The sequence below is a fragment of the Megalopta genalis genome, unplaced genomic scaffold, assembly GCF_051020955.1.
Source record: "Megalopta genalis isolate 19385.01 unplaced genomic scaffold, iyMegGena1_principal scaffold0026, whole genome shotgun sequence".
Lineage (NCBI taxonomy): Eukaryota > Metazoa > Arthropoda > Insecta > Hymenoptera > Halictidae > Megalopta > Megalopta genalis.
This window is the reverse complement of record NW_027476096.1, coordinates 1,833,009-1,860,735: the sequence shown is the minus strand read 5'-3', so window position 1 is coordinate 1,860,735 and position 27,727 is coordinate 1,833,009. Positions and strand designations below refer to the sequence as shown.

The 27,727-nt window shown below is 34.3% G+C and overlaps 2 protein-coding genes across 8 annotated transcripts in view; one reads left to right on the top strand and one right to left on the bottom strand.

Annotated features, from left to right (window-relative positions):
• The window catches only part of LOC117218921 (uncharacterized), a 46,657-nt gene extending 35,226 nt beyond the window's left edge, over positions 1-11,431 (top strand). For 3 of the 5 annotated variants that reach the window (XM_033467656.2, XM_033467654.2, XM_033467655.2), the window contains exons 4-5: positions 1,121-1,291; positions 2,116-5,169. In XM_033467656.2, the coding sequence (XP_033323547.2) occupies positions 1,121-1,291; positions 2,116-3,946 (2,002 nt within the window). In that variant the 3' untranslated portion in view covers positions 3,947-5,169. Of the gene's footprint in view, positions 1-710; positions 978-1,120; positions 1,292-2,115; positions 5,170-10,824; positions 10,883-10,971 lie in introns of those variants that run through there. The other 2 variants (XR_013035199.1, XM_076527533.1) reach the window with 2 other exon arrangements.
• Positions 10,872-17,694, bottom strand: LOC117218915 (uncharacterized). 3 transcript variants are annotated; one of them, XM_076527536.1, is made up of 3 exons: positions 14,935-17,694; positions 14,684-14,860; positions 10,872-12,094 (listed from the first exon to the last, which is right to left on the bottom strand). In XM_076527536.1, exon 1 carries the CDS (start codon positions 17,412-17,414, stop codon positions 16,488-16,490), a length of 927 nt encoding a protein of 308 aa, XP_076383651.1. In that variant the 5' UTR covers positions 17,415-17,694; the 3' UTR covers positions 10,872-12,094; positions 14,684-14,860; positions 14,935-16,487. The 3 variants fall into 3 exon arrangements, with proteins under 3 accessions (XP_076383651.1, XP_076383650.1, XP_076383652.1); XM_076527535.1 differs by having other exon boundaries at positions 14,940-17,694; XM_076527537.1 differs by having other exon boundaries at positions 14,945-17,694.
• Between the last annotated feature and the right edge of the window lie 10,033 nt (positions 17,695-27,727).

Sequence of the window (27,727 nt, the reverse complement as noted above, 5' to 3'; positions counted from 1 at the left end):
GTTTACAAGCAGAAGGAAATTTACTACCCTTAGAATACCAAAGGAAGAAGCTAATATGTAACTATATATGTAAATTAACAACTAACTCTGCTAATTCAACTCACAAAATACGCTGAAAAATTCTGCCACAAAAAACGCCATATTCCCTTCACTGTCAGAATAGACAAAATTCTCAAAGAATTAAATATCCCTTTTCCGAATGTTAAACAGAAATTACCGCCACTTCCCTCGTAAATCATAATTAAGCTACTTAGAGATCAAACCACAAAAGAGTTCAAACAAGGTAGTTAATCATACATTTATTAAATTAAATGACGACATACAATCACTGGAACTGTTATTAATGACAGAAAAATCAAGTACAAATTTCCTGTTACACTTTCAATAAAATCCTGTAGTATCTACATTGTTCTTCTCGTAATAAAAAATTTAAAAATTGAAAAAGAATACTTCTATATAATCTCGGTCGACAAACCCAACATAATCAAGGAAGTAAAAAATTCCTTCAATTCTAACAATCTAATCAGTGATTTGCAAAACGAGTTATATAGACCAAAATATAATCCTCTGCGAAAATAAATACGTAAAAAAGCAGAGAAATTAACGGCTGCTTAGTTATCTGTGATATGTGAAAACCTTAGTTGAGCAATTAAATGGAGATTTTTGGCAGATTCGTTATCGAACTTCTACTTCAATCTTCTGTTTCAAAGATAACAACTTGAATGGAAACTGCATGTCATTCTAACAAGAAATAGGAAGGACTGCAGGCTCTGTTCTCAACGAAATGAGTTTGGCAAAATGAATCCGGTGACAAGCAGGGGATGCATCATTGAAATTGCTTTATAAAACAACATTCTAAATAACAGTACAATGACTAAAATTTAAGGAATTTTTTCCTTGAGATATAAATACACATGAAATATTAAATATAAATATTTTATACATTAAGTTGTATGTGCACTCATTCTAAATTAGCGGTAAGTAATTCATCAAACTTACCGCGAAACTTCTCGTGTTCCTTTGGTGTAACAAATAAAGCAAATACATTCATTTGATGAATCGTTCCCTAGATAAAAATGACTAAATATCGTTAACATCTTTTTATATGTTGCTTTTTCAGAATGAGATTCCCAAAAAAAGGAAAGCGTCCTTTGAACAATACGACCGGTAATGCAGCAAATATTTCCATAAATGAAGATAAGAATGCAATAAACACGTCAGCTGAAGTAACCGAAGAATTTCGAGAGAAAAAGTCTGGAGATTCTACAATCACCGAAATAGCCGCTGTCGGGTAAACTCTACTCTTTGTGCTATTTCATCGTTGATATCAATGATTTTGAATTCAAGATCATCATTTTGAACAACTTTTCCGTATATGTGTATATGTGTTTTCGCCGCTTGGCTTCGTTTCAGAGATATTTATAAAAATATTTCTATATTTGCATGTTACCGGCAATGTATGAAATGCAGGCATTCTATAGAATACAATATCATGAAATACTACATATTTCAATGTCTTAAAAATCGGTGAGGAGGTACTTTTCTAAATATGTCGGCACAAACGCCGATCTATTGGTACCAACGTAGCACTAATCATATGTATGAACAACTAATAAATGAAAGGTTTCTTATCATGTGTCATATAATCAAAGTCGAGTAATAGTACCTTATCAGAGAATTAATATAAAAAAGCACAATTCTTTGTTTTCGAGAAATCTTTAATTTTCCGACTTTTTTTGGTTTTTCATTTTTGATAACCACAGATTACAACCGAAAAATCTGAAAAAATTCTATAACGTGCGGCTTGATGTCCAAAATAAGACATATTTTTTTCAAAATTTTAGGAAGCCATCGAAGGGGGGAAATGGGCAGAAAAGCGCGAAATCTAATTTACCCTGTAACTACCCTCACAAAACTACTACCCTCACTACACTAACAAGTTACAGAGTAGAAATTTTGCATAGATGAATTTTTCTTGGTCAGTTGTCGAACGGTATAATCATTAAAAAACCTCTAAGGGCTATTTTGACCATCTTAATCGGCTAGGTCCTTTATTTATTCGATGAATCGTCCCTCAGATAAAAATGACTAAATATTTGCATATTGCATTTTCAGAACGATTCAAAGGATTCCGCTGTATAACACAGCAAATAACGCATCAACAACTTTCATAAATGCAGATGGAAATATAATCAACATGTCAATTGAAGATGGAAAAAATGAAATTCTTGATCTAGTGACTAAGGATTTTAAAGAGGGAAAACCTGAAGATTTCACATCCAACGATACAGCCATCGACGAACAAAATTTCGTCGTAGAAAAAATAAAGCTGGAAGAAAAGCAAAGATCAAGCATTGAAACAGGATTAAGCATCGTGGACATGGAGTATGTTTTCGAGCAAATAAAAAATATCGGAAATCATTCAGAAACATTCGAATGTTCGACGAGACATTTGGAGGTAAAGGCCATAAAGCGCTTGGGATTGGAAACCATTATCACCCTCGAATGCAACATGTGCCATTATACAAGTGAAGTATATAGCGAATCCAGAAATCATAAATCACTAGACATTAATTTCGGCCTGGTCGCCAGTTCGCTAACTTGTGGTGGCGGTTATGCTCAAATAGAAAATATATTATCAGGAATGAATATTCCCTGCATGTCTAGGCTAAAGTATCGTCAGTATCACAATAACGTTGTAAAATTATGTATCGAAACTGCAGAAGCAGAAATGATGGCAGCGGCCGAAGAAGAAAAACAATTAGCCATTGCTAGAGGCGATATTTTATCATCCGGAATCCCGTTCATCCCCGTCGTGGCTGACGGAAGTTGGATGAAAAGATCGTACCATTCTGGAAATTACGACTCCATATCCGGTGTTGGTGTAATAATTGGACATTTCACCAAGAAAGTTTTATTTATTGGGGTCCGAAACAAGAAGTGCGCCAGTTGCTCCAATGCTGCTAAGAGAGGGGTAGAACCAAGGGAACATGTATGCTTCAAAAACTGGGGACAGAACGAAACATCGACGAAAATGGAGAGCGATGCCATTGTCGAGGGTTTCACGACCAGCATACAGAATAGAGGTCTCGTCTACTCAGCATTAATTGCTGATGGCGATAGCAGTTCGTACAAGAAGATTTTGGATTGTGATCCATATAAAGCGGAGATGGTTCGTGTGAAAAAGATCGAATGCACGAATCATATGCTACGCAGATTCTGCGGCAAACTGAGGGAAGCTGCTAAGAAGACTCCACCCGGCAATTATAGAAAAGCCGTTGAAAACACTATTCTTAAAATGCGCATAGCTGTAGTAAAAGCTACGAAATATAGATTGAAAGAAAATGTTCCGCTCGATCAGAAAATGAATAATCTACGCAAGGATTTAATGAATATTCCCAGTCACGTTTTCGGGGAGCACAAAGAGTGTCGAGAACTAGGGTACTTTTGTGATCGTGCCATAAACGGTGATAAAGATAACTTGGTGCCACATCTAACGAAAATTGGTACATATTCTCGGATTCAAGAAATCTTTCAACCACTACTAGCACACGCTGAAAGTCTATTATATAACGGCAATAATAACATAGCGGAGTCTTTCAACTCCGTTATTGCCAAATATACTGGCGGTAAGAGAATTAATTGGGGTATGAGTGGATCGTATACAGCGAGATGTGCCGCTGCGGTTATCCAGTTTAATACTAAGGCAGTATTATCTCGTATAATCCAGGCTACGGGAAAGGAGACGCCGTCTGTTATACGAAAAGTTGAAAAAGAGAAAGCACGGAGAGCACAGAAAGACAAAGAAAGTTATAAAAAGAGAGCGCGGAAACTATTTCATCCGACAGTGGATTCAGATTATGGACCAAATGCAGACAAACCTGATATGGAGGTAGATACACCTCATTTAGAATTGCAAACACATATGGAAATACTGCCGAATTAGAAGAATAATAGGGAAATCATTGCAAAAGATTATCGTAGAAGTGTATCCGACGACGCAATGTCACACCGTGTCGTAGGATGGTATAATCCTCGATGTCTTAATTCTATTTTTGGAGCAGCTCTGAACGGCGTGCTCGATGACAACGTTCGGTATCGTCAAATTTAAATATCCAAAAATGACACTGGATTTTTCGTCAGGAGAAGTGATACAATTCCCAAAGACAATTTCCAAATTCGCAGAATCTTTAAGGATGATACGCAGCGCATCCACGTTTCTCTCAGGGACAAGAATAGTTGCACATAACAGGTTTGTATTTAGATGCTAACTTTTTGAAATGTTTGGGTACTGGAATTTAAATGCTCGCGTAGCAGAGTAGAGTTTGACTTCGGTGAATTGACTCAAGCACGACTCAACAAAATATGGAAACAGATATAGCGATCGAAAGGAATAATATGGATGAAGTCCGTCGTGCATCAACGATCGAGGCATTTAAATGAACACTGTGATCACCCAGAAATAAATCTACAATAAAAAAATTTAATTTTCAGTAATTATTGCTTTATCTTTATACATGTAACATAGATGGGTAGCTAAAACTTCTTCGAATAAAATGAGTCCAAACATGATGCAAATTGTACTATTTTTATGAATTTCATGTAAATAACAAAATTAAGATGTACGAATGCTTAAGTTTATAAACTTTTCTAGACGAAACTAGTCTGCTTTTTAAATCGCGTTTGGTCTCATTTTTATTGGAAGGATTTCCGACAATTCACTAGTACCATATGTAGTATCCAAAATTGTTTGTTACCGTGTATAGCGTGTACGAAAGACGGAATTCATCCGCATCACCTGTATTCTTGTTTAGCTCCTTGTCGAGGAGCGGGCGCTAGAATGAGTACGTGTATGTGCGTGAGGATGGGAAACGAGCGCGACGAATGTGCGAGTACGAGTAGTGTTGCCAGGAAATGTATGGCGCGAGTGGAAATCTTGGTTTGCACATTCTTTGATCTGCACATCTATGAAATATGTTAATAAGCGCTATATTCTAAACAATTTTTACCTTTGAACCAAAAACCTATTTTAATTTCTGGGATATATGCAAAAAAACTGTTGCTACTACTATGTCGAGTTAGCGGCGGCTACTTCCTATACTTTACATGATTATTTTTTGGTAACATATTCATTATTGTTATTTTTAATTAAATCTTGCTTTAAACTGACATGTACAATTCATTTTTCATATAAATTTTATAAATTGTTCTGTATTGATAAGACCGCATAAACATAAAATCTAAAAATTAGATTTTAATTAATTATTACTTTTGTGTTAAGTTGCCCTTGATTCGTTTATCATTTTTTAATAATTTTTTGTGAATTAATTGTAAATTCTTTGTGTAATTATATTTTTGTTTATAAGTGTTAAAAAATAGATCCTACAACTTATTCATTATTCAAAAGTACACATATATAACACCTTAGCGTATAATATTAAAAATTTGGGCGTAAATATATTATTTCAGTCAGAAAATGTACCCCGATCTGGCAGCTGATAATCATAAGTCTCGAAGTGTTGTTAGGTTGGGAATAATTTTTGCTCCTTCTTGGTGGAATTTAATTGTTAGGCCTCGGTGTAAATGTCTGTGTTTGGGTAACTCTTCTGGAGTATTTTAGCCAGTTTTCCACATCTGCAGTCAAAGCTTGAGAACCTTCCTGAGAGTCTTCGGCTGAAATGGTATTATCAGACTTCCAATCTCTCTCCTCCGATTCACGATATATGTGGATATGGCAGAATGTTCTTCCTCTTGAATTGCAATCTTTCTGGCCATTAGAGTGTTATATTTGTATCGAATGTCATATTTGAGTTCGTCCAGTGCTTGTGTGAATCTCAAATTAAAGTTCATGATATTCTCTGTCATGCCTTGTCTTGTATTCTGTAGTTTATTTCGGGTTGACATAACTATACTCGAAGCAGTGACAGTGTGTCTGAGTACATCATATACCTGGTCATAGTTTTTTATGCGGAGATAACGTATTGTTCTTTCGGCATGGTCGGTTATTTTCCCAACTATTACACTGTTTGATAAAAATTTTGCCTTTCAATAACCGCTGGATAATCCTTCTAGAATCATACTCCCTGAAATAAGAATCTAGGAGACAAATTGCTGTATCAACCCCAGTTTTCGAAAAATACGAGCATTTGTAAAAACCCAGAATTCTCGACAAGAATGAGGTATTGCATGAAGAGTAAAAATATTAGAAAATTCAAATTGGTTTTGAAAGATGGAGGAGAATTTCCCGAATATGGTGGCATAAAATTTATTAATTGTTTCTGGTTCTATATAGTTATAAATGCATGTCAAAGTTTAAAAAAGTGCCGACATGCGTAGTTCCTCTGCAATAATTTTGTATTTCTACGCATAGTTATTTGTCTAGCACGAAAATTCTACCCTAGATTGGATTCTGTAAACATTTCTAAAGAAGAAACTGTCCGATAGAAATGTCGGGCAGGCCGAAAAATCGCCGGCATCGCGCGCACGACGTTTTGCCGCCATGCTCGTAGCTATGCGTAATCAACACTGATAGAGGAATTTAATGTACATCCACTTTCTAACGTTTTTATTTTTCATGCATACATTATTTTTGCCGAAAATTCTGGGTTTTTACAAAAGCTCTTGTTTTTCGAAATCTGGTGATAATACAGCAATTCGGCTTCCGAATTCTTGTTCGGGGAGTGAAGTTCCACAAGAATCACCCAGTGATTATTGGAAGACAGCAAAAAGGTTAGAATAATACATGCTTATCTCGTCTCTACCCTGAGATAGGTCAATGATTTTTTTGTTGCTTGTTGGCATTTTCCAAGGCAACATTTTCATTTAGAGTGATTATTGACTGCTACAGCAAGTTATTTTTTGAGACCCACAAGTGCTACATAAGAAATGCTCTAAGACAATGAATATAATAAAATTCCTAAGAGCTGTTGAGTGGGGAGTCCATACAAACATCCTACTTCTTATTATAATACAAGGAACTGATTAGATCTTATTGAATTATACTTAGTTATGGAAATAACTTTAATTCTTTTCACTATTTGAACTTTGATTTAATTAAAGAAGGTATAAAATATGTTCTCCCTTTATGAGATGTCTGCGTTAACTGACATGATTCAACTCAGTAAAAACAATAACGATCAGAAAAGACAAAATACAAAATCACATGCCTTCACAATTAAATCATATCAGGTGGTAAATAAAAAAACTATTTGCTAGATCGATTTTTGTATTTTGATAATAAATTGCAATGGGGCTAAAGCCTTTAGTCATAATGCTTCTTTAACAACCTCAAACAAAGCCAAACATTCACCCTCAGTAGATGATGCTGCCAGACAATTGCTTTTTTGAATTCCAAATAATTGTACATTTTTCAAATAATTTAAATATATATCCTGTTGTACTTTTTCTATCGCAAATATTACCTTCCTAATCTGAATCGACATACCCTATCAAAATATTATTGCTATTGTATTTACGTCTTGTATACGTTAATTTAATATCTATAGAACCTTTTAAATATCTTAAACTGCTTTTGAGGCAATTCCACAATTCTTTATTTCTCTTATTTGTATATCAACTCAAAAACTAATAGTTACACACAAATTAGGTCGTGTATGCACCATTATATACACTAATATATAATAATATATATATATAATATATATATATATATATATATATATATATATATATTATTATATATATAGACAATTAATCTCTGAATTCAGATGAAGGATATGATTCACTTTGTCGAAATGTTATTGTGTATATTATTATATATATATATTAAATATATATTAAATTTCTTCAAAACTTTTCTAATATAACTGCTTGGATTTAGAGTTATTTTTTCACTAGTTCTTATAATCCTCAGGCCAAGAAACAATTTAATTTTTTTCAAATCTATCATTGCGAATTTATTCATTAAATAGTTTTAGAAACTATTCATAGTTTCAATATTAGCTGTTGTGCACAATTATAAGATCATCTACATATAGAACCAAATAAATATTTCTAGAAACATTTCCTCTGTCTAAAAAATAGATACAGCGGTCAACCGGCAAATTTTCAAAACCTTTTTTTTGAGAGTCTTTTCAATTTTTAATTTAAGAGTCTTTCTAACTTCTTCAAACCAGCATCTTGCTGCTTGTTTTAAACCATACAAAGATTTATTTAATTTACAGACTTAATCTTTATCACTTTTAACTCTATCAGGTACCTTCATATAAATCTCCTCTTTTAATTTTCCATTTAAAAATGCAGTATGAAGGATTAATAAATTAAATTGATTCGCATAAGCAATTATAAATCTAAAACTTGAAATTCTTGCAACCAGGACAAAAGTTTCATTATAATCTATTAGACATTTCTGGCTAAAACCTTTTACAACCAGACGAGCTTTATATTTGAATGGGTTTCCAAATTCATCATTTTTAATTGTAAATATCCATTTACAATCTATAATATTTTTATCGTTAGATTTTGTCACTAATGTCCAGGTATTATTAATCTACCAATAATTTCCTAATATGATATAGGAATATCACACACTAATGATTGTGCAAACATCAAACAATCTATTGATATATTCTCTTCAGTATACGAATTGTGGGGTTTCTTTATAATCCTGTTACTCTTTCTAGGTTCCGATAACATTCTTTTATTATTATCTTTATGTTCGATATTTATGTTATTTTGAGACAAAAATCTACCTTCCGGGATTATTTATATTTTTTTAATTAGAGAGTTTTCACTATTTGTGCATTTTAATTTGTCTGTTTTTTTATCACCAGACTTACTAAATTCATCTACTGATTTTGATTTTATGTCAGAAACGTCAGTTTTATCACTAAAATATTCCAAACTTAAACTATCTGATTTGCCATTATCAGATTTTCTAAATTCTAGAAGATATATATATCTATAAGTATAGATGTACTCATGCATCGTGTAACTGATGCAAAAATATGTTTAGTTATGTACATTACATGACCTTGAAGTGACTTTCGAGATCAATAATTAAATGGAAACCACAAATTTTTGTCTATCGAGATTTGCTAAACATGCTAAACTATTACACTACGAATGACTTCTGACACCACAGAAATTTGATCGTTCTCAACCAATTCGTCAGTTTGTCGATATTATCGTTCACGATGAGTTATTCAATGCAAGAGAAAATTGATATGATTCTGATTTATGGGAAATGTGATCAGTGTTTAAGGCAAGCTGCTCGATTATACCGAGAGAAATTTCCTGAACGGAACTGTTCATCGTATAGTACATATGGAAAGATAGTCAAACATTTCTTTGAGAGTAGTAGTGTCAATATGAAGAAGCGTATGTGAACGAACATACATACATACATACATTATGAACGTTCGTAACATAAGTGTTACGAACGAATTAAATACGAGATTTGTTATGGAAAAACTGAAAATCCGCATGTTAGTACACGATAATTGGAACGGATAACTACTATTTCCAAAACAAGCATAATACGAATGCTTCATAAACAAAAATTTCATTCGTATCATGTGTCCTTCGAACATCTATTAAAATGACAGTTTAAAAAATAGGTTCGTAAAAAGGTCTTACAAATTTCATGATGGGGTTTTATGATAGTGAAAATTTATCGTTTCCATTTAATTTTTGATCTTAAAGGTCATGTAATGTACATAACTAAACATATTTTTACATCAACTACACGATTCAATAAAAAAATTATACAATTATTCGCAAAAAAATATCGATGACCTTGTAAACTCCGAAAAAAATTACCTTGGAAAAAAATATTTTTGCAATACGATGGTTTCTCCAAACCATTGAAATAGCATAAAAAATTGTCTTTGTATCCCTGCAATTAAAGAAGATATTCAAGTGGACCACCCTGTATAGGGTGTCCCAAAATTATGTTACTTCCGGAAAATGAGGAGTTCTTGAGGTCACATGAAATAACTTTTTCCTTAGCAAAAATGCAATTCTCGGCTTTATTTACGAGTTATTAATGAAAAATACTGACTAATGAAATGCCAGCTCGACTAGCGTGATAATTCGTAAATAACTTGGTGGATTGCATTTTCGCTAAGGGAAAAGTTATTTCTAATGATCTCAAGATCATCCCGGAAGTACCATAATTTTGGGACACTCTGTAGAATTAGACTATGTAGATAATGTTTTTAAGAAGGATGAGATTTTTTACAGTTTTTATATAGAAAGTAGAATATATGTATAAGTTAACTAATTGTAAGTTGAGGTAATAGTTTAAATGTGAGCATTATTTTGGTGTTAGGAATTAAAGACTACAAAACTGTAATAGTAAACAAATTTTGTTAAATTATGCTTATGGACTTTATTGGCCTAAAGCTTTTTTTGATAAAGAACCACTGTCCAACTTGGTTTAATGCATAGGAAGGAGAAAAGAATTGGAAATGCTAGAAGTTCTCCTTCCTTTTCCGATAGACAAGGGGGAACAAGTTTTGACCACGTGCTCAACATGCTTGACGAAGTCAACTGCAGCCAATAGTGGAAAAAGTAGGAGGATGCAGGAGGATGGGTACATTTTTATAAATTCAGTTAGCATTACTGTATAATCAATTAGTGTATACAGAGACGATGAATTTTGGTAGCATGAGGTGCAGTAAAAATCGTGATTTTATATGGAATCTATGCTGTCAAGGTTATGTCAAGAATCATTAGGATCTCTACCTTTCGGACGTCGAGTTACACATTTTGAAATAGTTTACAGAATTATTTTACCGATAAAAAATTAAAAACCCATTAACTTTTATCTTTTTTTAACAATTACAATTTGGTTATTTTCAGATTCGTTTTCTGCCAATAGATCGGTAAGAAATTAAGCATAAGCAATGTTCAAAGTAATGTAAGTAATTTATTAAATTATTTGTCAATTATTTATTACATTAATAAGTACTTTTCATTTATATTTATACTTTTTCATTTATTTTACAGGTGGCTGGATGACCATATGTGGATAAAAACCTGGGCTTTATAAAACTGATAGATGTTATTGCAGCATAGATACTGATAAGGTAGTCATTTGATAATTAATGCGCCTTCTGCATTACTAGGTGGATCTCCTGTGATATTATCACTCTATTTTGTCTTTGTACACGTCACCAATTGTTCCTACTATCTATTTTCCTTATAATTATGCTAGTAAGAACAGGAAACATTTTTCTTCCTCTGGGTTATTGGACCTAGGATAGAAAGATAATTTGTACAGAAGGTTATGTCAAGGTTTATTTAATAGATTTAAGGTAAATGTGTCAAAAAAGTGATTGGACGATTAAGGAAAGAATTTCTATTCTAAGTCACTTATTAGACTAATAAGTTTTACATTTATATGTGGATAGGTTTATCTGGATGGGTAGATTGTCTATTTTTCGAAATACATGTCAAAAGAAACCTTTCTATGGAATGAAATCCTTTAATTGCAAAAAATGTAAGACCCTTTCCATAGCTTAGTGATTGGACAGAAATATGTGCATGTCTCAGTTATTGGACACTTTAGTCCTAGTCATTGGACACGATACAGCACACATTTGTTGTTCAATTATTTGATTAAACTATGAGATAAAGTGAACAAATTACAAAATGCAGCGACAAAAAGTTTACAATTAATTCATATATTAAGCACACAATGAAAATATCAAATAAAAACATATAATTTTTATCAAAAAGGAGAAAAACATTGTATATTCTCATTAATAGAAAAGGTTAATATAATTTTAAATCGTAATAAATACAGAATATTATTTAATGTTAAGATTAATAATTCAATTCAATTAAAAATGAACTATTTAATACAGAAAACACATTGGTATACGCAAATGTTTATACAAGATTTATAATAGTTACTGTTTCTAATATAATTATATGGTACTATATAGTTAAACAATCTTTGTGTCCAAATCTTCTAAATGCCAAGGCTATTGATTTTCTCACGAGGCTATATGGATTAATCCAGTGGCATGTAACTTCTAGAAAACTTTTTCTTTTCGGCAACATTATTTTTATATAGATTTTCTATCTGCCGAATCAATTCTTCTACTTATCATTCTAATGCCATCATCTACAATTTATAATATGTACATTTATATGTATAATGTAATTAAATATGTTTCAGCATTAATTAATAACATCGAGAAAATAAAGTTTAAAATTTTAGCTGCTTATCTCGAATGATTACCAAGATATGTAATGTAACATTTTGAAAAATTAGCCAAAATCGGTCAACTTTAACTGTCACAATTCAATTATTTTTCTGTGTTTATATTAAATAATTTTAATGATTTTATATCGGAAGTATCTGTGGTTAAGAATGATTAGTAATATTATATCTAAAATTTTACATAATTTAGTTCCTCGATCTCATCAATGATATCGATGATAAAAAATGTCACAAAAGTAAAATTTGTTGACATAAAATGACTTGTACGCAATATGCAACCGTTTCTCATTTAATTTCAATGAATCGATTTTAACAATCCTATCTAAAATTTAATTTATTATTATTATTATTTATATAAATTATTGGTCGAAGAATTCTTATTATCGTTATCAATAATAGAAATATCATTAGTGTGGTGCTTTCTCAAGAATTCTATTAACAATTTACTTGCTCTCTATCTCTAATCATTCGCTAATGAGCGCAGGGTGGCAAGCGATCGCATAAACGGTTGCAATACTAGGATCAGTAATTGAGAAAGAAAACGTATCTGCTGAAGAGATACGGAGAGTTTTCTATTTCCCTAGCGTCGTACTTGGTAGAAAATAGAACAGCAAAATGATAAAAAGGCAATTAGACTGGAAAAGAAAGGCAGGAGGAATAATAGAGGTAGCAGATTAGAAACAGATCTTAAAACTGAAAATTACTGATTGCTGATACGAGAAACTCTTTCGAATAAGCACATGGCTTTTCTCATCCAATAGTTTGATATAGATTCTAGGTCTCTTACTATCCGTTTATCCAACCGGGTACCTGAAATACTCATTGCAACTGAAGTTTGGATTCGAAATCAGGATCTGAATATCCGAGTATCCGGATTGGTATCTTTTCCATTGATGGTTTCAAGTAAATTAATTTTTATTTGGATGAGAACATGAAGTTTTAGTAAAATAATTAATACAAAAATTGTTGAACATTTTGTACGTATTAGACTACTAAAGTAACAATTCTCTATTTTGATATAAAAAATAATGATGATGCTGGTTTACATATGTTTTTACTAAGGTATATAATTTTCGGTTCTACTATATAAATTTCAAATTCACTAATCGAATTCTCTTCGATATTGTCTCTTGCAAAAGTGAAATTTAAAGCACTCTTTTCTTTCGTTTTTATACTTTGAGGCGTATCATTATCTTCCATATCTTGTACACTCTTTTTGGTTCGAAATCAATATTCTTATAATGAGGATCCAAGAACGAAGGAATATTGTTAGATTTTACAAATTTGATTGCAATTCAATTCTTGATGTTAGATCAATTGAAACAATTGTTTAAAATTGTATTATTATATTGCAATGGTGCTTTATTTATAATACATGTATACCATGGATTATAGGGCGTATGATTATCACATTCTTATAAAAATTAAGGGCTTCAAAATCTTTATTGGATCTTCAAGAAGAGTCCAGATATTCTCAGTCATTTCTCAATTTTTTTTATGTTTGTTTTCGTTGTACCTCGATCCGAAATAACAGAAATAACTGCTGATCTTTTCTTAAAAAGATAAATAATGAAAAGTAAAATTCCATGGAGCTGGACAACTCATAAGTAACTTTAATTGTGGAATGTCCAATTGATTTCGTTTTTCTTCTAGTGTAATTGTAGCTAAAGGAGATTGCCGAAAATAACTCACAATTTTGCTGTTTTTTGTGCACATATATTCAATTTACTTTATAATGAGTCTTTTTTTATCTTCAATTGAATTGTGTGAGTGGTAGGAGATGTCCCAGTTTTCGTGCCTACGCCAGTTTTCGTGCCCCCGATTAAAAACGTATAGAAAAAGAAAAGAGTTATATATAAATTGATAATCTACTTTTTTATTGTATTATTTCTATTTTAACATGTAAGATTCAGGGAGGGGTATTACATTTTTCATATGTTAAAATATAATGAACATTTTTCAATTGATGGTACAGCAGTTCTGAAGAATTTAAGTACGGTAATTTCTCCCTAATTCACGCTCAGATTGCGCATAAAAATGGACAATTTAGGAAGACGAGATACGATTATTCGAGCCTTGCATCTCGTTTTTATAATTGTCGACAAGCGAGGCTCGAACAATTGCTCCTGAAAGGGCACAGAATTCTGTCTAGAAACACTTTTTTTTATTTCATTAGAAACATTATTAAATTACTAATTTTTATCATGCAAAAAAATATATTCAAAATAAAAAATGTTTGAAAAATCGAAATATATTTTTAGTGCATTAAATGAAAATTCTAGTGTTTAATGAAAGTTTCGGCAAAGCAAAAATTGGCTAAAGGACACGGTAATTGGGACATCTATTCTATACATCGCTCGACAAACCGTAATTCAGCTGGAATTGCGTATGTGCAAAGTGAATTTTCAAACTCGATTTTCTCGAAAACTAGATTCCAAACAAAAAAAGTTATTCTATATTTTTTTCATGTTTTTTAAAATGAGGAATTACCTAGTTCCCGCTTGTACAGGGAACCTTGTTTCAGGAACACCCTGTATAGTTGATTTCAGGTGTTGATGGTATTGTCCTTAGCATGGATTGAAGTGTTGGTTCTGATTGTGGGTGTTGTTTCATTCAGTCTTGATTTACGTTGCTATTCTCATTACTAGACAGCGGATCTTTAGGCACCTATAACATGTCGATATATGCAAGATGTATGCAAAATGTATGCAACAAAATTTATTTATTATAGTTTAAATTACAGTACGTTACAATGGCTTTTTCCATATTATCAGTCATTAAATTGTGTATTTACAAAACAACGGTATTCACAAAACGTGCAATAGTTGCATGATCTGTTTCCAGTTTAACGGTAGGGTTTCTTGATTCTCGCATAACTTGCCCACAATTAAGTTCGCTATGTAACGACCAGTTACATCTGCCGTCTCATTCACTAGAATCCACATGTAATTGTTGCCAATATCTTCCCGAATTTTTTCAACGGTCAAATGATAGCAATTCTCTAAATAATTTTTGCGAAACGTTGATTCATTTGGTATAACTTATATATTTTTTTCAAAAATCTTGTACTATAAGCAATATTTTTATTACATTCTGTAACATTTTTCTTGTGTTATACTCCTTGTTATACTCCTGTGTCTAAATGATGTTTTATTTGCAATCTTCTGTAACACTGAATCTGTTTTTCACATATTTTGCAGTACATCTATTCTCTCTCTACGCTAACAAGGGTCATCTTTCACAGATTCAATCCAACTAGATATCATTGCTATGTTTACTATTTTTCGATTTAGAATTTTAGACGACTGAATTTTTATCATCAGATGGCTCGGCATTTCAATTGGAACATGTGCTACAGGATTATTAGTGATTATACGCGATATGGCGTGTTTAGCTGCCTGTTGAAGAGTGCAAATAAAGTTAATAGTGGATTTCTCTAGCTGAGCGTGGGTTTTTTTAAATTTATATTTAAGTTTATATTTTAATTTAGGGGTAGTTCCGGTAACAATCCCAATTAGTTTTAGAATTATGTAACCCGAGAACTTTTTTGTAGTTTATTAGGAAGTGTGGTCCGACGATAAGTCTTGATTAGATTCTACATGCAAGCATGAGTTGCAGATTCCATTAGTAATAAAAAAATCCAAAAGATCTGGTATTTTTTGTTACTGTCTTGCAGCTCTGTATTTGGTGGAAAGCTGTTCTGCTAATTGAAACAAGAACTCTTTTCGTTGTATTTGTATTCCTATCGTTTCTTTGTAAAGGATTCAAGCATTTATAGCAGCCAAATCTAAAATATTGAAAAATATTTGGGCGGGCCATCTACGAGAACTAGCTCTTACTGTATATTTTCTGGCCATTTGACCCGCTATATCAACTTCAAATTTTGTGCTGTTATAAAATTGAATAGATTCCGGTAACATTTTTTGATTACTTTTATCAATTTTCACAAATTTATGCTTAGAACTTAGAACAGCTACTCTTTTATTTGGATTGCTTTTATATATTGTAAGAACACAATTCTCTGATTTATATAGCAGAGTAGAAAAACGAGGCATGTTATCCTTCGTTTGTTTGGTTGCTTTTGGTAGTTCTCTTTTGTTTCCTCTAATAGTTCCAACTAGAGTTGTTCTTTTGGCTAATAATTTTGTCACGAGTGACATACTAGTGAAAAAGTTATCGGTCGTAATATTTCTTTCACAGCTTGTATATGGCTCGACAAGTTTCAGAACAACGTGTTCACTCAGAAGCATTGACGATGATCGTTGTTCAACTTTCCCCAAATAAGGAAAACCATTCAAAACATATTTACTACTAACATCTGATGCAAGCCAGAATTTGATGCCAAATTTGTTGGGTTTATTAGGCATATACTGTGTAAATCTGTACACCTGTCTTTTGAAGGAAATAATTGCTCGTCAACTGTTATATTTTGTCCTGGTTGATAGCAAGCTTGACTGTTTTCAATGAACTTATCCCATATTTTCGAAACCAAGGCAAATTTATTTGTTTGTTGGCTCCTACTTCTTTTGGTTCTTTTGTTAAAACGAATAAATCGTAGGATTTGCTTGAACATTTCTCTGGTCATAGTTTTTCTAAAAAATTCGGGACCCCAATTTGCTGACCATAAATAACTCAATTTTAAATTTTTTGCCTCGTAAGCTCCACGAGCATATAAAATCCCAATAAATGCACGTATTTCCGGTAATGATGTCCAATCGTTTCTCAAAATTCGGCTACCTTCTTCTTCTTTGCACTTTTTTATATGTTTGATAATATGGTTATCTATTATCAACGAGAATGCACTGATAAGATTATCTGCTATAATGTTCCTTTTTGCGTAGCCTGTTGGTCCTTTCACACCCTTGAAAATACAAGTAGATGGTAACCTTCCAGGAATACCACCTTCGTCAAATTTTGACCACACAGTACCATCGGCAGCTGTTTCGGTCTCCTGAAAGGTGTTTTCAGTTTCTTCATCGGAGTCTGAACTACTTAGCACCCTACACCTTTTCCTGAGCATATTGATGACACTTTCATTTTCATCATTGATGATCGACTCTTCATCGCTATCTTCAGTTTCAGATGTTTGACTTTGTATATGAACCGTTTCATCTTCAGATGATAGTTCAGAATTTATTGCATTTGATTCTATATCGGAGCACTCTTTACTTATGTTCATTAGCTTTTCCAATAACTCACTACTATTCGATATTTTTTTCATGAATTTAGGGCGCAAATGATATAAAATAAATAACTTATCAGAACAAGTACCACTGAATAAAGATACGAATAACAAGTACTACTTTAACTTATTGAGCAACTGCAACTTATCTAGTATATGCTCAAATCGACAATTTATCATGTACTTGTATGTTATCATGTAACGGTAATCGAAAAAAATGAAAAATGTTATTTCAATACAGAGCCGAACTGGTCATATAAGAAATTTACTCAATTCAATAATAAGAGTCATTTGATTATTTTAAATTTCCCAAGCAGTCAGAACGACTACTTTTGGGCAATATAGGTATAACACACATACACACACACACGCGCGCGCGCGCGTATATATATATATATATATGTACCGGAAATTAAGGGGGGGAGGAGGTAACTACAATTATTAATAAACGCATTTATACGTTGTACAAAAAGTCTCAAAATTCTAAGAAATTGTATCATTATATACATAATTTTTTTTCTAATTGAAATTAACACTTTGTTGGCCGCTTATTTCTTGCATCGCCTTTATGCTGCCGCCAGCGAATTTTGCGCGGATTCTACTGTTACCGACGGTGATATTTACGCTATCCGTCGTACATGGGGTATGGTTATTATTAAAAATGGCACTAAAATTAGTGTTACACATAAATTTTAATGCATATTTTTATATCCCAAAATTATCACTTATATTACTTACAAAATAAATTTTAGGTTTAATATTTTACTCTTGTATGGTAAATTGTGAAACATTTTCCCGCATGCAAAGGTACTTTACAGGATGAATACATGTACGAAGTGGAACTTCTTTTTTTTAGGCAGAACAAACTTTGCAAGCCCTTCGCGGGTTTTCAATTCTTCCCCTGCCAATAATTCTTATTATGGTGTGTTGTCTCATATCCGCAGAAAGCCTGTCCAATGGATCATGTCTCAGCAATCTAATATTGCATTGAATATGTGATCCTGACTCTGGCATCGCTTTATTTACGCCAATCCATGAACATGCGACATCCATTAAACATTTTTTAAACCTGATATGATTTCCGGAACTTTTTACATAAACATGATACGCATTAAATAATTCGCAGTTTATTAGATACAGAACTGTCTTCTTTGTCCATTTTTTGCACTTCAGTAAAATAGAATAATACGCCAGCTATTGATCCGCGCAATCACACCTTTCATAAATTTGTTGTACTCCAGGACACACACAAATTGGCTTCATACCCTTCTTTTGTGTTCGTTTACTTATACATTCGACCATACTCGCTGAATGAATTGTGGAAATCACAGTTATCAATTTTTTGGATGATTTCCATATTTGTATCAAGATATTTCTTTTTCTACGAAATGTCATCGTCGTATCTTTCAAAGTATTAGTTTTCAAACAATTTGGCACACCTCTGTTTTTTCTTATTGTACCACAGATGTTTGTTTTACGTTTGAGTAATTCTTCTGCGACCTTCACACTATTATAATAATTATCCATATATATATATATATCATGCCAAAGATCTAAATATGGCGATAGTACGGAAAATATTGTTGTAATTAGGGACTTTTCCTTCTGCACAATATATTTCTAAGTTACATATATAGCCGGATGACCCCTCACACACCATTCACACCAAAAGTCCGTACTTTATAATTTTTCAGGGTTATACATACGGAAGGGCAGTCTTCCCCTCCATGGAATGATACTTTCATCCAATGATAAGTCCTTCTCAGGCTTATAAACTTTTTGAAATTTATCTTTGAGTTTTACGTAAACCGGTTTTATTTTATCTAGCTTTCCGCGACAGTTCTCATTATTATTGAAGTGCCAATACCTCCATAATTGTCGGAATCTGTTTCTTGGCATTGTATTTCCGAAAATTGGTGAATATAATACTGTATGCGTCGACCAGTAATCGTCCCACTCTGGTTTTTTCCAAAATATTCTGCATTTTCTGCATTAGCTGTGTACTTTTCGTAACCCTGATTCAACGGAATGTTAGATGCTCTTGCCTCTTGTAGGCTAAATCTTGTATATATAATAAATTTTCTGTATATATTTTTCTTGCCTAATACAATAAAACTCGTCCTTATTTTTCCTTATTTCCACGCCTAGGTAGTGTTTGAGTGATCCAAGGTCTTCGAGACTAAAATGCTCCTTTAAAAAACTCGTCGCTTTGTCGATTTTACTTGTTTTCTTTTCTCTAAAATGTCGTATACGTTAATGATAAGTTAAACTTGTTAGTAAGTATCATAAGTTATGATATTATCAGTTAAACTTGCTCACTGCAGTCGTCCTTAATGTATAGGAACGCATTTGTTTGGCTTTGTTTGAAACCATTCTTCTTTAATAATTCATTCAGTTGCTCATTCGAAACTCTGTCAGCTTGTTTCAAACCGTAAATACCAGCCTGTCCACCTTCCATGTCCCTAGGAAGTATCCCAGAATAAGACATGTATTTGAAAGGTGGGCGACCCAAGAGCCCAGACCACAGCCGAGGAGATGCCATCGACGCCCGCCGCCCGTCTCTTTACCCTCCTAGTTGCGGCCTGTACCCTCTGCTCGAACATTGGGGGGGGGGGGGGGGGTCGTCTATCCCATTTTGCGGCTGGTAATCGTCGGGAACCTGGACAGGTTCCTCGTTTGGCGGACTAGTGATAAACAGCCTTGTAAGCTCAGTGGTAGTCTCATCGGGGCCGAGCCTTGAGGACTTTTACCACCCATCGATAGACCTGCCCCCATACGTTCGCTTCAACCCCGAAAACAAACGATCTCCAGGCCCTGTTCTTGGCATTGGCGATGGTTCTAGCGAGGTCCTTCTTTAGGACCTTATGTATGGCCAGGTGGAGTTCCTCCGCCTGACCCTTTGTACATGCCTTCTGGCCGCAATGATCAGCCTTGGATGGCCACCACCTCCTCATTCTACTACCACACCGGTTTTTTGGCCAAGAGCGCCGTATGCGGGGGATGAGAGTCCACCAAGTTGCCGATTGTGCTGACATAAGCATCAACGTCCTCTTTACTGGATATTTGAAGGGGATCAAACGCCGCCGCGTAACTTTTGTATAAGTGAATGAATCTCTTGGTGCTGACGTGTAAAATGTACAGGCTGTCTCAACATCTAAGATAGAGCTACAGATCAATCTGCGATAGGTAACATGACCGCACAGCATGAAATCGATCAGGGAGCGTCGGAACACATGCTGGAAGGTGCGTGTTTATAGCTTTTAATTGCTTTCTCACATTCCCGGTTCTCACATTCCTCTATACCAGGGGTTTCAAACTCAAAAGCTAACTTGGGCCAAATAAACAATGCTTAACTTTAGGTGGGCCACAAAAAAAAAATTAGTTCATAGAAACAAATATTTTTATTTTGACTAGTACATTGTAATAAACATATACAAAGTTAAATTATTGTTTACGTACTGATACTTGACATCTCTTCTCTGATACTATCTTTTCTATTTCGGGAGAAATTTTATTAGCCGGAGACTACTTTCAAAATTGACCCAACGTGAGATTAATACAGTTTCGGACAGGAGATTTATTTCCATTCATAACAGAAAATAATTGCTCGCACTGATAAGTACTTCCAAACATGGAAATAATTTCATATGCGAATTTTCGAGTATTTTCAAATCTTGCCGGTAAATATTTGTAAAATTCAGGCACACCCACTTCAATGAATTTTGCCTTCAAATTTGAGTCGCACTGAATCTCAATCACTTCCATTTGCATATTACTGGGTACTGAGTCTATATTTATTGAGAAAATCAAAGAAAACAAATAAAATTTGTCTTCCAAAGAATTAAAATCTTTAAATCTTGTTTCAAATTCTGTTCTAAAATTTGAAATTTCTTCTGCGTATTTTTGATACGATGCAGTATCATCTAAACTAGATTTGTTCTTGTTGCACGTTGGGAAGTGCGTTAAATCTTCATTTTTCAGTTGCCTTTCTCAAAGAAATAGTTTACATTTGAATGCTTTAATTATGTCAAACATGTTCGTAATGATCTAATCCTTGCCTTGTAACAATAAATTTAAATCGGATAAGTGTTTTTTTTATCAACCATAAAAGATAAATCTTGCAACCATATTTGATCGGAGAACAAGCTTGTATCTTGATTTTTAGTTTGTAAAAACTTACATATTTCTTCTTTCAAATCCCAGAATTGTTTGAGAACCTTGGAGCAAGATAACCAACGTACCTCGCTATAGTAGGATAAACCTGAATATGTACTATCTAATTCACTTAAGAAAGCAGTGAATTGTCGTTGATTTAAGTCTCGAGATCTTATAAAATTTATAACTTTTTTTATATATGACAAAACATTCTCCATTTTGATTACCTTCGTGCATAGTACTTCTTGATGTATAATGCAATGCGTATGATGAATTATTGAACCCTCAATTTCACTAAGTTTTTGTTGTAGTATTGCTACGAAGCCGTTGTTTTTTCCGGTCATGGAAGGAGCGCCATCTGTAGCTACAGAATTTAATTTTGACAGAGGTAGATTGTATTTTTGCAGAAGTTCAAGAACACTATTAACCCTTTATGGGCCGAATTTGTGTGTTAAATTCAAAAAAATTGTGGGAACGAAAAATTAGGAATTATAAACCTATATATGCAAATAAAAACAAATTTTTGCGTTTAAACAATTTTATTGCGATATATTCACTATGTGACTTTCAAGTCACACCGGCTTATAAAGTTTGCACTTCTGTATATAATAACTTATACGTGGACTTCTATAAAACAATTTGCATTTGGTGTTAAGCATAAATGTACATTACATTTTGAACATTTTATTTTCGGGACTCCTTTGCATCCGGGCTTTTTGCAACGTCCTCTGCTGTCCGAAAAAATTGGCCAATGTGCCACTTCATCTTCTCGTACGTTTTGTACAGGTATTGTACTATTTGGTCTCTTTTTTCTTTTATTTTCCAATTGTTTATCTACCTCATTTGAAGCAGGACGCCCCTGTTTCTTTGGGGCTCCTTTGTGCTCCTGGCATAAACAAAATGCAACGTCAGTTTTAAACTCCAATAAACTATACTGACGTCCGAGGCTTATAGATTGCGATGAGCAATCTCGCTTATATAAGAGCCAAGCATTGACCACCGTCAAATCTAAGAGGTGAAATATAATTCGGTGGTACCATTTCTTTGATCGAATTTTTATTCGATACAATGCTATTGTCACGGGACACTTCCAGCAAAAAAAATATATAAAAGGATCAAGTGTCACACGCCTCAGCTATGTGACGGCTGAATCCACAAAGTGCAATATTAAGGGTATAAGGCGTCCTCTGACTTGATCCTTAAATTCCTAAGATGTACGTAATGTACTTGTCGTTAATTATGCAGCGAGACGGTCTGAAGGTACAATAACGTGAACGTTGATCGGATTGGAGACTAACACTGAGAGTTTATTAAGGCATTCGGGGGTTTATATACAGAATATTATCGGTCGTAAAGAGGGGGTGTTTAGAATTCCTGAGGTTGATAAGAGGCCTGCTTCACACCCCTGTTGTTAGACTTGACTTGCTCCTAGAAGTCAATGGCTGGTTTTGTAGAATTTTCTTTGGTTGGCTGGAAGGGTGACAGTGTTTTCGTCAGTGGGCCACGTGGTTGTTGATGAGTCGCTGATGTTGAATGGGAAATTTCTTGGCGTCGGTGTATATCTTGTAGTGTCGTATGAGTGGTTTTCGTTCGTTTGTACATTGTTTTCTTGACAGCATATTTTTATACATAGGTTGGAAGGTACAAGTTTTGAAAGGAGTGAGAATAGTCCTACTTTATGTAATCCATACAGTATGACGAGAGCTATGGAACCATATCCCGGACACGTCAGGACAGATACAATAAAGTTCTGAGTGGTTTTGATTCGTCTTTCGGCTTGAATGTCCGTGAGGGACGCCTCCATACTGTCCAGGTTCGCTAAATATTGTCTGAAACTTGGAGTAACTTTAGGCACTGTTGGTATTTTATGTAGTTGGTCAAAATCAAGTTTGGATTCGAATGTTGGAATAGTAAAATTTTGGGATGTTACATTTATCTCGTGAGTCGTTCCTCCAACTTTTATCACATTGTTATCATAAATTAAAGTACAATCGGTGTTGCTACTGAATTTAACTGGTTTGTCTATCTTTAAATGTTGGTTGTCTTCACAAAGTACATTAATGTCTATTGGTTTTTGAGGTATCAAAATGTATGTGTTCGGTGTTGACATAGGTATAAAAGTTAGATCTTGTATCTTGAAGACGGAGAATGGACATTCGGTTTCTTTACAATTCATGAAATCAGAGTGTTGTGTGGGTTGTGTGCGTTTGCAAATCTTTATGAGAGGTGTTTCTTTACAATAATGGTCCAAATAATGAGTATCAATAGCTATAAATTGTCCTTTAATGGTTAAAACATGTTCATATCTTAATATTGGTGCTACGAATGTGTTACCTTGTTCAAATGGTATGGCGTATCCACTCGTTATCCTCCAGTAGCGGGATAGTTATGGTGTAAATTATTTTGTCCTTTAACAGAGTTAGTTGTGAAGAGCTGATATCTAGTAAAGTTTGAAAATGTTCAGGGTCTGCACGAATGTGTGAATGCAAAGAGCGGGATTTTAATATGGTTTCATATGCTGCTAGGAATTGCGTTGGTTCGATAATGTCATTACGTATGATACCCTTTTTCCAAGTGTAATTGTTTCCGATATAGTCAATGTTTTCTTGTATGACCAGTAAAATAATTTCGGTTAGCATAACAAAATCTAATCGGTGTATTCGGTCGCTTAGTTCGTTATTAAGGCGTTGTTGGTTTTCTATGAACACAGGCAAAGTCTTACTATTTAATAGGCTTCTGAACATAATGGTTTGGTTCTGTACGATACTTAAAAGTTTTTTGTTCTCGTCGAAGAGTTTATCTAGATTCTGATTGATAAGTGTGAGGTCGTTTTCATCTAATGTTCCGAAAAGAGCTTTGGATGTGGATCCAATGAAGTTGAGGATACCTCTTTTAGTGCGGTGGTACAGCGTACTGTGCAATCGTGCGAAGCGGTAGTTAAGTCGTTGGAATTTTTCGTCTAATAACCTGAGGTGGTTTTTGTTACAGTCTTTACATGCTTTTTCTAGGGTCTTCAGTAAGTTTCTGATTTGTGCTAAGTCTTCTTTAATTTCTCTAGGATGGAATACTATGTTAACCTTCACCTCGTTATGATATATTAGTATTGATTCTAATTTCTCGCTGATAATCTGTGAGTGGTTCAATGGTGTTGTGTTAAATCCTTCAGATTCCTGGAAGGCAAGTGATAGGGTTTTATTCTATTACCGTGTACTAAAAGCGTTTTGTTAGGTGTAATTTGCAGTTTATAGTTTGGTTTGTTAGTTTCAATTATAGTGTATGGTCCGTTCCATTCAGTCGACAATTTGTTGTCTTTGTGGTCGTTATGAAGTAAGACTAGGTCTCCTTTTTCGTACAGACTTTGAATTCTTATTTTTCTATCTTGTTCTGCTTTGTATCTGGCTTTGTTAGTTTGTGTAGTTATTTTTGCGTATTTTAGGTAGTCATCGTGTCGTTGTTTCCAAAGTTGAAACAGTTCTTGTTGTGTAAGCGTAGGTGTTAATGATATAGAGGATGGCATGTTAGCGGGTCGTCCGAATGTTAGTTCGAAGGGTGTATAACCGGCCGTGGGTTCTTTCAAGGCTACCGTTGCTTTGCGGGTGGAAACTCGTTGTCTTTACATGTTGGATTTTGAATGTTCGCTCAAATTGTTCCATTAACTTGCTAACGAAATTTTGTCCTTGGTCCGTGAGTATATGTTTCGGAGAGGAAAATATGTATATGTAATGGTTTATAAGTTCGTCTATAATAGTTTCAGAGCGTTGGTTTTGAAGTGGGATAAGGATTAGATATTTGGTCAAATAGTCTTGAATAGATAGAATGAACTGGTTTCCATTATTTGTAATTGGGAGGGGACCAATGATATCCATTGCGATTTTATCGTTGGAAGGAGTATCGGTCAAGATGGCTTCCTCTCGTGGTCGTATTCTAGTAAGTTTGTTTCGTTGACATGTGTCGCACGTTTTTATAAAGTTCTGGACGTCGTTAGCTAAGTTAGGCCAAAGATGGTTTTGTCGAATGGCGTCTATGGTTTTGTTTTCACCTAAGTGTTTGAGATTTTCGTGAGTTTCTTTGATAATTTTCGTTCGTTCGTCGCGGGTATAATCTCGGACGGGTGTGGTTGCGAGAGTAACGTCTTTCTTCAAATGATTTGAAAGGAATCTAAGCATTAGCTGAATTGATACAATTTCGTAGTTAGAAAATCCTTCGGTTAATCCGAATTGTAATATAGGTTCGCTTCTAGAGAGATCGTCTAGTTTAATTAGCCAATTAGTTTCGTTGTATGTTCCTCATAGAGTGGGGCTCAGTTGGGTATAGGAAGTCCGGTTGGAGGTACGTTTGATGGGAGATGGGGTTGGACTCATTTTCCAATTTTCGTAAAGTTCGTGAAGTGAAAGTCGCGTTGATGTGGTGGATGCAGTACCGTCAGTAAGTAGGGTGTCTGTATTTGTTTTGTTGATGTCGAGTAACATTCTTTCTATTAGTTCTGGTGAATCGTCCGGGATTAGTAATTTGACGTTTAAGTTTAGTTAAGTGTTTTTGGCGTTAATTGATTAAGAGTTTCCATCTCTAGAGCTCTGGTTACCGTAGCTCTGAGAGATGTAAAACCTTCATATCGCAACATTCTTCTTATCTCTTCATTGGCTAACGCCGTCACGAACTGAGAGACAACCAAACGATTCCGAACGTCAGTTGGACATTCTGAGAAAGCGTTTTGTGCCAACCTCTCATTTCCGTGGCCAATGCAGAGATTGACTTCCCTTGCCGCTGTTTATAATTTTGAAACAGCATATAATTTAGTTTCGAAAAATTTTTTTGATCAAAACGAAACTGAATTGCCGAAACTATTAATCAAGAGTGGAAATACTTATCGACGGGAAGAGAAGTCTGTACTCCTCGAGCCGGATCATCTAACGAAGCAATTGATGTCGCAGCTTTCTTTGCTTCGTCTCAGCTATTCAAATTGTATACGGTACTCTTCCCATGACGTGAAACCGTCATAACGCGTCGGCTTCGCAGAATATCCCAACCCAGTTACGAAACGCATAGATTCTCGACATGTAGGCAACGATGGTGTCACGTAAAACTGCGGTTAGAAATAATAAAAAAAAAGGTAGTTAAGCCGCAGCCCAACTTACTACTCTTTTTATTTCGTTTTACACAGATTACAATACACAAATTACAATAGCACTGGTAAAAGATCCTGCGGGTTCTGAGGTTAAAGTCAAGACTGTCTTCCGGGCGAAATACAATGGCTTATATACAGGGTGTCCCACAATTATTTTAACAGCCGAAAATGAGGGGTAGCTGAGGTCATTTGAAGTAACTTTTTCCTTTGCGAATTTGCAATCTGAGGCTTTGTTTACGAGTTATTAACGAAAAACACTGGCCAATGAGAGGTGACGGTGCGAGGGAGAGGGTCCGCGAGAGAGTCCGCAACACGAGGCTTTGACAGAAGGTCGGGACGGACTCGATCCGCGTTCGAAGTATTGAACAAGTCACCAAGCGAGAACTTTCCGGATTTTTTTAACTACATAACAGTGATATTTTTAAGAAAAACGCTGTTCACCTTTACTTTAGAACGTCTGAAGAATATTTACTAATTTTTCGGACCCGAAATAATATGAAGTTTAACCTTGACAGCTGTTTTAATTTTCTGGTGTGCATGACACCTCGTGTGTACCATATGAAATTTTTATGCAAGGTGTACAGTGAAGATTAACGAATGATTTGCAAAGCTGATTTAATAATAAATAAGGGACGTAAAGGATTTGTTTATTAGAGAGATATGAAAAATATTATCAGTAAGAAACTCACCCATTTAGTTGAGGATGCATTTGCTGGCTGAAATTCATGATGTCGAAGGGCACTGACCTTGTACAACGTACAGCTGATCTTTCACTGCACTGTCACCAAACACTGATCACTTAATTAATCACTGATAATCCGAATCACTTGTGGATATTTAAGAAAGATTACTGAGACTCGTTCGCGGATAATCGTTTATTCGACGCGTTCGTTCGGAAGTCGACGTTTCACTGCCAAAAAATCGAGGCCTTGTCGTTCGTCTTTCGGCCGTCCGAGGAAATAACACCCGATACTATTTTCTTCGAAGCGCAGGGTACCGCCAAATGAAATAAACAAGATATGCCGAGACGTAAACTGTGTCCGACCCGCTGTCACCCTGCGCTCTTAGAACG

Excerpts from the sequence above, each read along its gene's own strand:
- LOC117218915 (XM_076527536.1), bottom strand. The coding sequence starts at position 17,414 with ATGAAAAAAATATCGAATAGTAGTGAGTTATTGGAAAAGCTAATGAAC.